We start from the raw sequence: 15,360 nt of genomic DNA, 5'->3' as shown, positions 1-15,360 counted from the left end.
GTTAATTCCACTATTGTGTCCCAAGCACAAAAAAAATTGTACTGGAAAACGAGAATGGCCACCGTTGGTCATATCAGGACATCTGAAACGGCATCAGGATGGTACCTGTTAATGTTTTGTCAGAATACTAATCGATAGCAGATAACGCATAAAACTTTTATGTGACTGAATAAAAGAAAATATTAGAAGTAGAATAAAGAGGCAGTTATTGTCTCTCGACATTTTCTTTTCCTAAATTTATTTAAAACAGGGTTCACTACAAGGGAAATTCGTCAAGTGATCTTTGTCCTTTATTGTTTACAAAATCGCAGAACTTTATAATCACTTACGCTCTTAATCTAGTGAAGTGACACCTGTATTTTCTTTGTTTAGCCAAGATACTCCACCTTCTGCGATGACCTCAACCCATTTCCCACTATCGTTACACGATGGCATCTGTTGCCGGAATAGGGTTGGTGGCTGCACTGACAATATTTGTCACCTGATAAATTAGACAAACCGACCATGTGAGTAATACCTAGCTGCAACACTCTTTTCTTCCTAGTTCCTTATGTTCACGACCTAACCCAAGTTACTCACCAACCAGTCTGCTGTACTTTCCTCACTCGTGTGCCTGTATGGGCCTGTTCCCCTCAAACCATAGCGTATGACTCCCAGTTATTGATCATCCATCTTACTATCCTTTTTCTTCCTTACTTGTAACGTTCTTCTAGTCTCCTAGGTCTTTTTTCCCTTTTGGGTAATTATGTTTTCATGTTTTCATCCGAGGAGACGGTACCATATTACCGAACAAATTATCTCATTCAAGGGCCGCTGTCCGTGCTCTTATATGTGTCCACTGCCTGGACTTCAAGCAGAGTATGAGGTGATCGTGGCGTAGTGGTCGCAGTTGAAGCTGAGTTCTTCTCGCGTTACTCGCCTCGCTCTTTAATGTAGCGAAATTTATTTATGTTTTGTCAAAAACTGTCTTATTGAGCCCGTGACTGTGAGTAAAATATATGTTGTCTCTTACACAGATTACAGCAACCAGCCTCTTTTTACAATGCTATTTATTTATTTAAATATCGCCGTTACCGGTTTCGAACCGATAGCTTCATCTTCAGACGGATAGTTCACGTTTTACATTACATTACGTGTTTTGTTTCGTCGCCTGACGAAACTCCTTGGGGTGGCGATGCCCTACTACCAAAACAAGATGTGAGACAACGTCTTTTTAATTGTAATTGTGGCTCACAACGCTTGTAAGTGATGTAAATAAATCATTACTATTAAATGGAAGATGTTACTTACAACAGCACTAAGGGTCAACATGTAAATTTATTTCTCTGCCCTCGTGCCTAGATATTGTTTGTCCCTGTCAGAGCGAGGTTGCCAGTGAGATGCAGATCAGTTGAGTTCCAAATAGGATGCCCTGTTCAATTGAAACCTCAACATCTGCTTATAAAATTTTCTAAAAGTCTTAATTCTATGGAATTTTTTTTACTATGTGAACCTACACCACGTTAAGGCTAGTGCGGTATTTCATTTCGACTACAAGTTAGTTGCATGGATGTTTCATGCATGTTGTAATGTTCCTTGCAGTTCTTGAAGTCTGTCTAATGAGCTTTTCTACATATAACATGCTACACTGGTACAAAATGGGGATATATATACTTTATTTTCGAAGACCTAGATCGTTTTTAATTTTACGAAGCAGATCTTTTATGATTGCTGGTGGGATTGAAATATTCCGGATAGCACATCACCGTACGAGTCAATAAAGTTTTCCCGTGGATTGATCTGGAAGAAGTCATATAACAGATCATCTAATTTATCTTGCTCTGTCTCGATTGCTTTGCCAGCGTTTGATGATTTTGGCCACGACGTCCACTCTACTTGTTGATCTGAGCATCATATTTTGGCGACTGTTTATATTAGTTACACGTTCCATACATCTTTTGAAGACTTTTTTAGGAAAATGATCCGGAACGAGTCAGTTTACAGGATAAATAATAAAAAATTTATTTTTCAGGCCTACACATGCAACTACTACACTTTTTAATTTTTTATAGACTACCGGTTTCTGTATACAAATTCGTCTATGGGATAGAAAGAGTTTTCCCGAAGAAATGAGTTTAATATTGATTTAAGGCATATGTTGCTACCTTTCAGCCATTTCATGTCACTGGGAAAGCGATCAATAATAATTGTTGTTACTGCGCTCTTTTGTGCAGTAAGTACTTTGTTTCTAAGTGATACGTCACTCCAGAAAATTATGCCATAAAAGTTAGTGGCAAGGGAAACTCCCCATCGTAGCCCCTCAGATTTAGTGGTAAAATGGCATATTGGATAGCCCGTCTAAAACTGGACACAGATCCAGCGTCAAAACAGGAAGAAGGTGTACAGAACTCTGAAAGAAGAAGCAAAACATAAGCAATGAACGGTCTAAGCTCAAGATGTGAAACATTGATCGGAATGTGAGATTCATAGCGTTGTGGTTGTATGATAACGGTTTTAGCCTACAAAGCACACCATCCGTATCCAAATCTTCCTCCTGCTCCGTTCTTCCTTTTTCACGAATTTTTGAATTTTCCATCCAGTCATTGATGTGTCTCTTCTCCTTCTGTAATCTTGGCAGTTGTCATATTATATATTGGTAATATATTGCGAGCCATGAGCTACGAATATATTACCGTCGCAAGTAAATATGATGAATAGTGACAGAAGGCGAGATGCCGCATAGACTTCTCAAAGAAACGGAGACGACAAATAATCGGATGTGAACTATGTTACAAAAAAAGGCTGTCAAGAGTCATTACTTCAAACGGAACGGAAGAGGCATAACATGAGGTACTTGCGTGGAACAAATAGGAGCTAGTTACGTCTGGCGGTCCCTTCCTTACACCTCGCTGTTGCAAACGGACGCTACACCACGACACGAATACAAATTTGAATACAACTTCCTTGGGGTGGCAATGCCCTACAACCAACGAGTTTGTTCATGATTATGAGAAGTAAAAAATGCGGGGCATGAGGGAGATTTGAGCGGGGATCTACCTGCTCCTATTCCAGCACCGTGACCACATAACCACGCCGCCGTAGCTATTAACATTTGCTCGATGTTGCACTTCTTGAGACTAGACAGTTCACTGTTTCAATTTTTCTTTCTTTTTCACAGTTTAGTAAACCTTCTTCCCGTTTACTTGCTTCATCCGTGTTCAGTTTTCGACGAGTTATCCACTGAACCATCTTACCACTAAATCTGACGTGGATGCCACCGGACGTTTCTCTAGTGAGCGGAAATATCGAAATATGTTACGAGGCTGATTCGTTGATTTCCAGGACTAGCAGTAACACGAAGAGCAAAACTAGCTGTTTGAAAAGCCCAGTAATATACTTCTTCCAGCTCAAGTTTTCATCAGCACATACACGTAAAAATTTGGTGCTTTTTCCTTGTTTACTGACTCCTGGTCATTTGCTACGTCAGTTACTGGTAAGCTACCGCAAGATGCAGAGTGCTCGACATGGCATTCGTTTGAGATAGATGCTCATGCCTAGACGCATGGAGGTCTGTGCACGCGGTTGTTCTATACATATTATGCCATTGAGGTCCGCCCACTCTTCTCGAGGAAAGGTGGTCCTAATTCTTCTCGAGGTACAAAGCAAATTTTAATAACAAATATCGTTGGAGTTTCGGTTCAAACGGCTCTGAGCACTATGGGACTTAACATCTGAGGTCACCAGTCTCCTAGAACTCAGAACTACTTAAAGCTAACTAACCGAAGGACATCACACACACCCATGCCCGAGGCAGGATTCGCACCGTAGCGGTCGCGCGGTTCCAGACTGTAGCGTCTAGAACCGCTCGGCCACCCCGGCCGGCGATTTTTGTACCGACTAACGGATTAGTACTTACCGCGTCCACATCGATGTGCTTGTGGAAATCTGGAAGAGGGCTGCGATCCGAGACCGCCCTCTGTTCGGCCTCTAGTTTCGCTCGGAGACTCTGCAAAAGCTACAGTAAAAGGCTGGATCAGTTGAGGCAGGCCCAGAGGTGAGTGCGGGTGGACCAGCCAGAGAGTTGCCTGCCTACCGTGTCCAGGTCGACGTGCCGCTGAGCCGCCGCGGCTGGGCTGCGGTGGGGCACCGCCCCCTGGACGGCGGCGAGCGACGCCAGGGCGGCGACGAGCACCAGGATGCGCACCATGGCGACGGCGGGTCACGCGGGAAGAGCCGCCGCCCGCACAGCCGGCCCGCGCTCTTTAAAGGCGGCCGCTCTTATCTCGGCGGTCATCACTCACCGCCATTCGAGCACCGGTATCACTGCGGGACGTGCGTCGCAATCCCTCCAGTAATCCATGTTCACCAGAAAAAAATATTATCGAAAAGTGAGGAGACCTTTGGCGCTCATCTGTATGTTGGTTAATTATATCAACCTGATGAGTGCTTTTATTGTTCTCGTTTTCACTGCGTCATGTTGGGTAATCTAGTTCCAAGGGACATTGTAAGATACGCTGTCCAGTGACAAAATAATGTGAGCCCCTGTCAAAAGCCTGAATAACGAGTTCCCTCTCAGTCGTTGTTCTCTCCCATGAATTGTGTACACATTTAGGCGGCAAGTTACCGATGGAAAATCCGCTCATCTGTCGTGATATAATTTGCCTTGAATACTACAAACGGTCGAACTTTTTGTACTTTCGATGGGTGTTGGGACAGCCGCGCGGGATTAGCCGAGCGTCTATGGCGCTGCAGTCATGGACTGAGCGGCTGGTCCCGGCCGAGGTTCGAGTCCTCCCTCGGGCATGGGTGTGTGTGTTTGTCCTTAGGATACTTTAGGTTAAGTACTGTGTAAGCTTAGGGACAGATGACCTTAGCAGTTAAGTCCCATAAGATTTCACACACATTTGAACATTTGGTATTGGGACATTCCCGTTACAGACTTCTAGAACTGGTAGAGGGGAGAGAGTACATGATATTTTGAATTGGAACCCATGTCCGAAAACGTACCGTTTCCGTGCTACAAATATTTCCAAATGTGTTGGCAACCCGACCATTTTTTCAAGTAATTGTTTAGGCGGACCCAGCACACTACTTGTTTCACAGTTCCACTCATTAACAGCCAAATAAATCGCTCGTGTAGTTATTGACGGGTTCTCTTCAACTTTATGCAGCACGATCTCTTCCAACCGGGTTACGCAACGTCTCCTTGGAGCACCACAGTCACGCCTGCTGACGGTGAAGATTCCCGTTCTCGAAGCCGTTGCATAATTATGGTGAAAACGGTATCCGGTGCAGTCGGATTTTGTGGAGAACGATCTCGACCAAGGCAACTGTCTAACATTCCTCGTGGTGTCTATTTGTTCTGAGTCGTGTCTCCGTACCTGTTTCGCGCAACGACGCTCTGAGCGTGTATTTTAGGGAATTGTCTAGTTTGAACCTGGGACCTATTGCTGGTAAGGAGACGCCAGACCACACATGACATGTAGAGTTCAGAAGAATTCAGTGAGACTAGCGATGATATAATCAAATACTTAATGATTTCAGCGTCAGCTCCACTGCACTCCTTGTAAAAGAATCTTAATACTAACTACATTTAGTGGAAGGGATTCAAGGCTTTCCTATTTTTAGTTAGCTGGTAAAATAAAGTCGAAAAAGCAGTTAAGTTTACCACTGGAATTTTTATTCTACTCACAAAACATTGTTTATAAATTGCACTGTTGAGAAAAGGAAATATTTTAATACAGGATGATAAAAACCAACTGCGTTCAACAAAAATGTGAACGAATATTCCCTGAATGGGTTTCCAAGTTCTATAATGGATCGAAGGATGAGCTATGCCATATCACATCTATAATCTAGGTTTAAATCAAGTTTCATAAAAGAGAAAACTATCACAGATGGTCTAAAGTGACCCTTAATTATCTTTAATTACTTATTTAACTTGTCGTAAATTACAGTGGCTGATGTGGCTTCTCAATAATTATATAACAGAAAAATCATCGCGTTTCAGATTTTAACTTCAGGTAGCAAATGTGTATACCATGAGCTTTAATTGACGATCGACACTAGTATTACGCAAAAAGGGGATGTAACAGATGAGACTTCTGCAGTTCTGAGTGAAGCCTTACGTGCTCTTATTCGGCTATGCGTGTGTTCATTACCTTGTCGGTGGTTAGTCACCGTCATGGGCAGCGGGCGGCGCAGCTCCACACACCACGCCGTCTCGGTAGCAACTCTCTCTAACTTCTCTTTACTACAACGTGGGTTTAAGCAAAAGGTATCTGGCTGTGTTTTCAACTGACCAATCAGGGTCTCAATGTTAACCTTAAGCTCCGCCTACAAAAATTCTGTCTACCCAATGAGAAACGTTATACTTTTCGTGGTGGGACAATGTTTTTAATGTTTGCAACGTAACAGAGACGCGTATAGTCTCACGCTAAAACTTGAAGCTGGTGTGGCCCTTTTAGTGTTATCGTAAGATCTATACTGTTCATCTGGAGGGCTTTATCTTTTAACATGGGCTGTGGGCTGCTCTTGGTGACCGTCCAGCGATGTGGGTGTTCGTCCCTTATCGCAGGGCCTCCTAGCCTACACGACTCTGCTCTCGGCTTCTGTTCTCGTTTCTTCCCTCGGAACTGCGTCTGTTTCACGGTGGGAAGGTATGACATGCATTTAGGCGTTCTTGTGTTAGTCCGTGGTATTCCATTTGCTCACATTCGCAAGGATCATGTCGGTGTATTGTGCAAACATGTGCTCAACCATTCACACACACGTGAATTAGACTCTAACCAGGTCAGAAAGGCAGGATAGACGTCATATGGCATAGCCAATCCGACGTAACCACCCCTGCCCTCTGACTATTCTGCTGCATATCCACCTAGCATATATGTTTACAGACGACTTTACCACGTAAAGAGTGCGTTTCCGGACATTAATTCTTATTCTAAATACTATGTACTCACTCTGTAAGGGGAATTTCCGGATACCCTGGATACTGATGACTCCAAATTAGGAGAGACAAGCAATGTGGTATGTGGTTTTCTCTGTCCACAAAGACGTATCTCAGACATGCCTCAACTGCCGAAGGGAACTTGGATTGTTTCTGCGGAAGCTTTAGCCATACTAGAAGCCTTAAAATGTGTCAGGCCCCTTAATGATTCTAAGGCCCTCATTGTTTCTGATTCTTTGTCCGTTTTACAATCTCTAATCCATAAAAAGTGGAATTCTAAAATCAGCAATCTTATCTTCGCAGTCACTTGGAAAAGCATCCACTGCGGCATAATTCATAACGAAGAGGTCTTTATTCTTGTTAAGGAATCCACCAGCTCCGCAACTTTTACCGACCTCAAACTTTCGCCCTCTGAGTTGTTCCATCTGGCCATACAGTAGCCCTTTCAACAGTGGCAAGAGGACTGTAACGTATCTGAACGACCCAGGGGAAGATATTAAGCAAGCATTCAGCCTGTCCCATGTAGACTTTGGTTTCATGATATTTGATTACCCAGGTGACTGATATTTACTGTCTATAATATAAGATTCAATCGCAGAAGCTTTCTGGTGCGCCTTCACCCCAGTGGAATTTCTCCAACCACGTTCTGTGACTGTAATAACACTACAGAAGGTGATAACAATCACTTTCTGTTGGCATGTACAACAATAACCCAGCGCTGGGTACTGTGTGTGAGACCTGATAGTCAAGGGAAGGCAGGACTCGGTTACGATTGTGGACGGGGCCGTAATCAGCTACTGTTGGTTGCCTTATACAGTTACACATATTTATTTTTAAAACAGTAATTCCAGACTCAACAATAAATAAAAATACCACACATTATTAACGAAGGAATAAGCAACTGTGTATATAATAGTGTTTTCAGTGCCTTACAATTTAGCAAATCACCATAAAATACAAACAATGTTAAAAAAAGAAAAACAATCCACTGTGATCACGGCTGACGGCCTTACACGACAAGAATGGGAATAAATTAAGAATGTTTAAGAACTCGCTGCAATTACAAGTTACAGGTATTGAAATATTAAAAAGTAAGTGGCCATAAACACAGCAGAAGGTATCAGACGCCAGGAATGGCAGTAAATGAGGTTATAAGTCTTACTGCTAAAATACAAATATCGAAATATTTTTTTCAAGGAAAATGACCACAATCACATTCGAAGGCCTTACACACCAGGAATGCCAATTATATAAAAAAATTTAGAAACCTGCTGTAAAACAGCAAATACAAGCAAAGGTTAATTATAAGAAACAAGCAACTGGCCACCAAACGGGTGAAATAAGATGATGGTAACCTTTAAATGCAACCCTTACACTGGTAGATTTATTCCAGAAGGCGACCGGAACTGGTAACTAGACATACATAACCTTTAATGTAGGCATTACAAGGTATGGTAATAAATAATACAATAATGAAATACAAGGACCAGCCACAGATGGTGCTCCAGGAATTGAGCTCTGAGAAGGTCCGGCATCAAACACTTTCGCGAGCAATGAGATAGGCAGCCAAGAGTTACATTCATTTCACAAGATGGTAACTCAGACTAGTGAAAGTCTAACGAATAACTAATAATAATCTTGCTGAAGCTGTTGACGTCCAATAGACCAAATGCAAGAATGGAACAACACGCTGAAGCCGGAACTGGCGGACTGCACTTTGCCCCCAGAATACTGTGACTGTAATAACACTACAGAAGGTGATAACAATCACTTTCTGTTGGCATGTACAACAATAACTCAGCGCTGGGTACTGTGTGTGAGACCTGATAGTCAAGGGAAGGCAGGACTCGGTTACGATTGTGGACGGGGCCGTAATCAGCTACTGTTGGTTGCCTTATACAGTTACACACATTTATTTTTAAAACAGTAATTCCAGACTCAACAATAAATAAAAATACCACACATTATTAACGAAGGAATAAGCAACTGTGTAACTAATAGTGTTTTCAGTGCGCCCGGAGCGAGAAAGAAATCACTACCACCAGAGTAGAAGAATCCCGGTCTACAATCAAGAAAGCTGTCAAAACTACACGCCTTACCGGACAGCAACGGCAAGGCGAGGAAACGTACACTGCTGTTACATACACTGACCCCCAGGGCAGGTAACTGGGACGTTAGCGGCCAGCAGGCAGGAAAAATACTGCTGGTTGAACTTGACAAATTGTAACAAGCTAAACGCGGTAAATATTAATAAGAAGTGGAGGAAAGCTAATCAGATCCGCTTTCCCCAAGCACTCCACTCGCTGCTCTTCGCCTCGGCAACACAAATCCAAGTCACTGGAGAATCGAGACATGTCACAATGGTGGAGGATTCTCAATTGAATTGAAATGCACTCTTCTTAAAGCCTGCAGGGTCCGGTTTACGACGAGGTCGTGCACCTTCGTCCCCACAGCCCTTCCATCCGACAGTCCATGCGCGCCGCCAGCGGTCCCGGCGTGTCCTAGCACTGCGCGGACCTGGCTCCTCCTCAGTCCCCAACCGAACTCGCACACTCACGCAACCCAGAAAAAGAACGACGTCGCCCCAAAGATAGGGCAACAGTTACTACATATCAATAACCGCTACTGATGCCACAGTCTTAACGAAACCGAGTGGCGCCAGTCAACACGAGAAGAAGACACAACCGCAAATATGCCAACTAAACGATACCGTCTGGCCTGTAACAGAGGGCGGAAATCTACAAACCGCACCAATGCTAGCCGCAGCACGGCTCAGTGTGAATTTTATATGAATAATTGCTTTAATTTATGCTCTAAACAGTTTGTTACTAGTACTCCTATTTTTACCTTTAATGTATTTTCGTGTGGTGCTGTGTAAAATTGATCACAGCATGTTCAACACCTCTATTAAAGGTATACGTGTAACTTTAGTGACATTTGTGCCACTACAACAATGTTAATCGTTAATGTTGTTATAACTGTGTACTGTATGCAGTTATGCCATCAATTTATGGGTTGCACTACATGTCTCTTATTTAGCTGGCTAAATGGGTGTTAACTGCGGCAGGAAGAATAAATAAATAAATAACCACCTTTTGCAGCATGGAACACCGCGAGACGTGCAGGAAGAGAGTCAGTGAGATTCTGGAGGGTACCGACACGGATGTGGATCCACATCGACTCCAGTGCCATGTTTACCTGTGCTAGGTTCCTCGACTGGGGATCTGCGACGTGAACAGACTGATCGAATTGGTCCCAGAACCTCTAAGTTGGGTTTAAATCCAGGGAATTTTTTGACCAGGGGAGTACGGTTAACTCATCCTGACGCTCTTCGAACAACGCACGGATACTGCGAGCTGCGTGACACGTTGTATAGCCCTGGTGGTAGATGCCATCGTGCCAAGGAAAAACAAACTACATGTCTGCGTGCGCATGATCCCCAAGAATAGATGCATCAGAAAGCTCCCACGACTGTAGCAGGGTGTCTGGATTCAGAATTTTCACGCCATCGTACCAATGGCCATCTGTCTGACGGAGCAGAAAAGTTATTTACCAGACAAGGTCACCTGTCACCACCCAATGGACGTTCATTTTCGGTACTAGCGTGCAAATTCCACCCTTCGTCGCCAACGAACAGGACTCAGCGTGGGTGCAGGCAGGATTCAAATGTTGCTATAAACACAGTGTATGGATAAATCTGGCTACAACTGGTGAATGTAAACTGTCAGTATTTACAGTAAACAACAATGGAAATTAGTCATGTCTTGGAATGCTGGCCAAAATGAATGGAATCGAGAACATTTACTACCCTAAAAGGTACACAAACGTTTCTTTTATAAACCTTCACTCTGGCTTGGACCGGCTTGAAACGAATTCTTATATTCTACCTGAACGTGGCAGACCTACCGTTGTGCACCTAACACAGAACAACCATTTGTGGAGTATAAAATTGGTGGAATGTTTGCATTTAATGGACACTCCTTTGCAGAAGTTTAAAATTTTCCGTTCTTTACAGAGATTCCGCCGTAATGCATCAGAGAAGATGTCGAAAACTATATCAATACCGTTACGGCGGAGATAAAAAGCAAAGTTAAAACCCCGAATTCTCTCCTCTAGAACATTGTAAGAACGAAAAATGATAATTTTAAACCCATAAAAAAAGATATTTTATAGAAATGGGTGCTAAAAGCTGTAGAATTACTGAAAACCGAACCATACCCTGGTAACTACTGACAGGGTTTAAAAGTGAAACAGATCAGTAGTGAAAGTGACATTACCGACACCCCTTGTACTAAGGAGTGTACTGTAAAGGAGGTATCTAGGTCTAAGTTCCTTACAGCAGAACCACAGTCCAATCTAGTTAATTTGTGACTAAGATATTTAATAGTATTTTAGGAAAAGCCTGGTGCTATCTGTAGTTATGAGTAGTGTGTGGCTGTCATTCCCCACAAGACTTATTGGTGTACTTCATACTCCATTTCATGGACCAAACGACCTGTTGTGACCCAGTCTGTAAGTAATTATGTAATAACCGGGTTGCATCCAGAGGGAACTATAATTGAAGCATGTACTATCAATGGCATTTGTATTTATGTACGTATTGGGACTGTGTAAACCAGTGTGGGCGTGTAATCTGTACAAATTTATTAACAAGAACTTTCTACACAATTATGGAACTCATACATTATATGGAAACATATAGAGAATGAAGTCAGTTGCGTATTCATTTTACAATCCATTCGCCTAAAACTTGCACTGCAAATATTGCAGAAATGAGAAATGCTATTGAAGTGCAGTTTTCACAGAATAGGTTGATAGGGTCTCGTATTATTAGCCGACCAATAGATTGTAATAGTACTTAGAAAGCTAATTTTTGTGCTAACATACACTTTTTAAATGGAAGAATATCTACTGACTTAACAAACTAAACATAGGGTAACTCAGAGTATCAGCAATGTTTGTTACAGGAGACTAGTGCGAATCGTTTACGAGGTATCGTATTTTGAAAAGTTCCCACACCGACACATCGTAGCACACACGAAATAACGACACAAGTATATACTGTAGTTATTTCGATTCTGACTTCTAACGAGACAACGGATCTTCACATGGTTGACGACAAATGGAAGTTTGGTTCTGGCTGTGAGTCGTCGACGGAAAGCCTAAGAGTAAGGCGACCCCACTGACAATAAGCGGGAAACCCGGATTCGATCCCGGTCACACTAATTTTCACTATCGCCATTCCATTTTACAGCTGATGGTTGTCTATATTAATAAATTTAATGTATCACAGCTTATGTTCAAAATTACCAACGGCAGCAATACACGTTTCTGGTCTGGTATGGAACGACTGCTGCACACATCCTAGAATTTCAGTGGAGATATATGAGCATGATGCAGCAACACGTCACTGAATATCATCGAGTGTTGTTGGCATGTCCTTGTAGACAGCATCTTTCAGCTTTCCCCACTTAAAACGGTCGACAGTCGTCAAATACAGGGAATGGGCTGACCAAAGTACAAGTCCTTTGCGTCCAAGTCAACGTTTTGAAAACAATTCGTAAAGGCATTCTGTAGTATTTCGTGCACTATGAGCTGGACAGCCATCATGTTGGTACCATAGATTCCTCCTAGACTTCAGAGGAACTTCTTCTGGCAACCTTGGAAGTTGGTCTGTTAGGAGACTACGAAACTTGTGCGCGTTCATTGCTCCGTCTATGAAAAACGAGCCTATGAGCTGATGGTTCAGTATCCCACACCACACTTTTACACTCCATGTGCGCTCCTGACGAAGCCAACAGGGATTGTCAACAGACCGATAGTGCATGTTTCTGGGCATGAGCATGATTGGTAAATGTGGCTTCATCAATAAACCGGAAGATGTGTGATACATCTCGAATATCCTGTCGTAATGCCAATGTACAGAAGTTTCCAGGCAGCTCTTGATAGAGAGAGATGTGTCAGGTATGGAACCTATGTTAATGGGATATGCATAGGACACTTGTCTGTGTCATGTCACTTCCTCATGCGACTGCGTTGGAGCTACCGTACGGATCAACAAGAACTTTAATTTGCCCTCCCCCCCCCTATTGTAGTCACTTGTTTCCTCCTGCTACTGTATCTTGGTGTTACACAACCTCTTTCACGTAACTAGCTGAGGAGTTTGATAAATAATTCTGTTGGGATATCTATCCGCATGAGAACCGACTGCATTCTTCCTACACTCTCCATACACCATGAGCGTGTCTGCTTTTCCTGCAGTAGTAAATACCCTAGCCTACTCGCGACCTGCTTCCTGGACTGTTACTCACTGACTAGCAAGTCATAATGCACTCAAGAAACACACAGCACACTGTAAGCAAACATAAAAGCATCGTATCTAGCAATTACACAGGTTGAATGGCACAAACAAGTGTCGCTGTAGAAACTTTGCACAGTACGATATATCATCAGCTACTCGCACTAGATTCCTTCAACATACACCACTGACACTCTAATTTACCCTACTGTTAGGTTGTTAATGTCAACAGGAATTGTTCCATTTAAAAGTACATATTTGGGCAAAAATACATTTCCTAAGAATTATTACGATCTTTGCATTGCTTAACAATACGAGGCCCTGACTAACAATCCATTCTGCGAATACCGCACATCAATAGCACTCTTTATTTCCTCAATATTTGCGGGTGGTTCAAAAGAGAGCGAGTGAGCGAGAGAGAAAGAGAGAGAGACAGAAAATAATCTTTATTAATATCCTAGTTAGAACTTTAGTACTGAACTGTCAAAAATGACCATCAGCTTTACTGTACGTCCATTTTGTGTTCGCTTTATTGCCACCAGGTCCCCAACTTTGTACGTGGAGGTTTTTTCCAACGTTGATTCAAGCTAGCACGGTTTTCTTCTTGCACCTTGCTGATCTGTAGCCTAGCTTCTGCCTTCAAGTTACAGCACCTTTCTTCAAACGAATTAATAATTTCTTCTTCTAATAATTTAGTGACGTGAAGTTCAGTCTGCATGTGCATCTGAACTCCTACCAAGAGTTCAAATAGTGTTTTCCCAATACTTTTCTTGAATGTTGAATTCACAGCACGTTGAAATGTTGGTACCACCTTGTACCTTTCATTAGGGCTAGGAAAACCAAGCTTAGCATTGATTTTAGCTCTTGACCGCTCCTCTAGGGAGTAGTGCCGATATTAAAATGTCTTCGATTCCTTCTTTAGTGCAGTACTCCTTGAATTCGTGAGAAGTAAAGCAAGTTCCTCTACCAGTAATTACTTGGACCAGGTTTCCAAAATTAGTTTTCTATAATGCCATCTCAACAACTGCTTCTGTTGACTCTGTGATCTTCACAGGATATATCCAGTTAAACTTGGTAAATGCATCAGTGATACTTAGAATGTGGTTGTATCCTTTGTGTGTTGATCAAAGTGGACCAATGTGATCCATTATGATAAGTATAAAACTGCTCGCTTTCTTTGAGTAATGGACAAAGCAAAGTTTCCCTACTTCCCGATTTTTTATTAACAATTAAATATTTTGCACACTTAGAGATCACTGTTTTCATCTTTTCATCTCATCAGTCAAATTTAGCTCTGGAAAGTTTTGAATGGCCATTGTCTTATCTTGTTCACAGCGTATGGCATAACCAAGAAACTCAACAGTTATCTTCAAGAAATGGCATTTAAAAAAATTAATTTTCAAGCCATATTCTGCTGCTGTTTCTAACACTAAACCAAGCCGCTGAACATCACTCTTTGTTGGTATTTTAATATTGTTCATGTAATAAATATAACGTTCTCTCGAGCCAAATCCAAAAAAACACTCTTTAGTAAACGCTGGAACACTGAAGGTGAATTTGATAACCCAGACAGAACTTTCCTAAATTCTGAAACTACCCTGAGTAGTCACAAGGGAGCTAAACGAGGTATATTTTTGGCTTTCATCTTCAACATAAACATGAAAGAAAAGCATTCTTGAGGTCTAGTGTGCAAAGCACGCAGGAATCAAGTAGTTCATCTAAAAATCTTCTATGAGGGGCAATGAGTAACGATCTTTGTTGCATTCTCTTTAGCCGCTTTCATGTCGTTTCGTTGTCCCTGTAGAGCTGCACCATGGGAAGCAAGGAGAGGATGTTGGTTGGTGACTGGTGTACTCGTTCTATAACACAAACTGCACGCAATTAATAACTGGATTGAAACTTCCTGGCAGATTAAAATTGTGTGCCGGACTGAGACTCGAACTCAGGACCTTTTCCTATCGCGGGCAAGTGCTCTACCATCTGAACTATCCAAGCACGACTCATCGCCCCGTCCTTACAGCTTTACTTCTGCCAGTACTCCTACTTTCCAAACTTTACAGAAGCTCTCCTGCGAACCAAGAGAGGAGAGCAGGAGAGCTTCTGTAAAGTTTGGAAAGTAGGAGACGAGGTACTG

The 15,360-nt window shown here is 42.4% G+C and overlaps 1 protein-coding gene across 1 annotated transcript in view; it reads right to left on the bottom strand.

Annotated features, from left to right (window-relative positions):
- LOC126094882 (lipase 3-like) overlaps nt 1–4,186 on the bottom strand; it is a 73,433-nt gene extending 69,247 nt beyond the window's left edge. Inside the window, exons 1-2 of the mRNA XM_049909519.1 lie at nt 4,073–4,186; nt 3,896–3,994 (exon numbers count right to left, since the gene is read on the bottom strand). Coding sequence (XP_049765476.1) covers nt 3,896–3,994; nt 4,073–4,186 — 213 coding nt within the window. The remainder of the gene's footprint in view (nt 1–3,895; nt 3,995–4,072) is intronic.
- Nucleotides 4,187–15,360: the final 11,174 nt, after the last annotated feature.

The sequence above is a fragment of the Schistocerca cancellata genome, chromosome 8 (genome assembly GCF_023864275.1).
Source record: "Schistocerca cancellata isolate TAMUIC-IGC-003103 chromosome 8, iqSchCanc2.1, whole genome shotgun sequence".
Taxonomy (NCBI): Eukaryota; Metazoa; Arthropoda; class Insecta; order Orthoptera; family Acrididae; genus Schistocerca; species Schistocerca cancellata.
The sequence above is the reverse complement of the archived record's forward strand: the minus strand, read 5'-3'. Positions and strand labels throughout refer to the sequence as shown.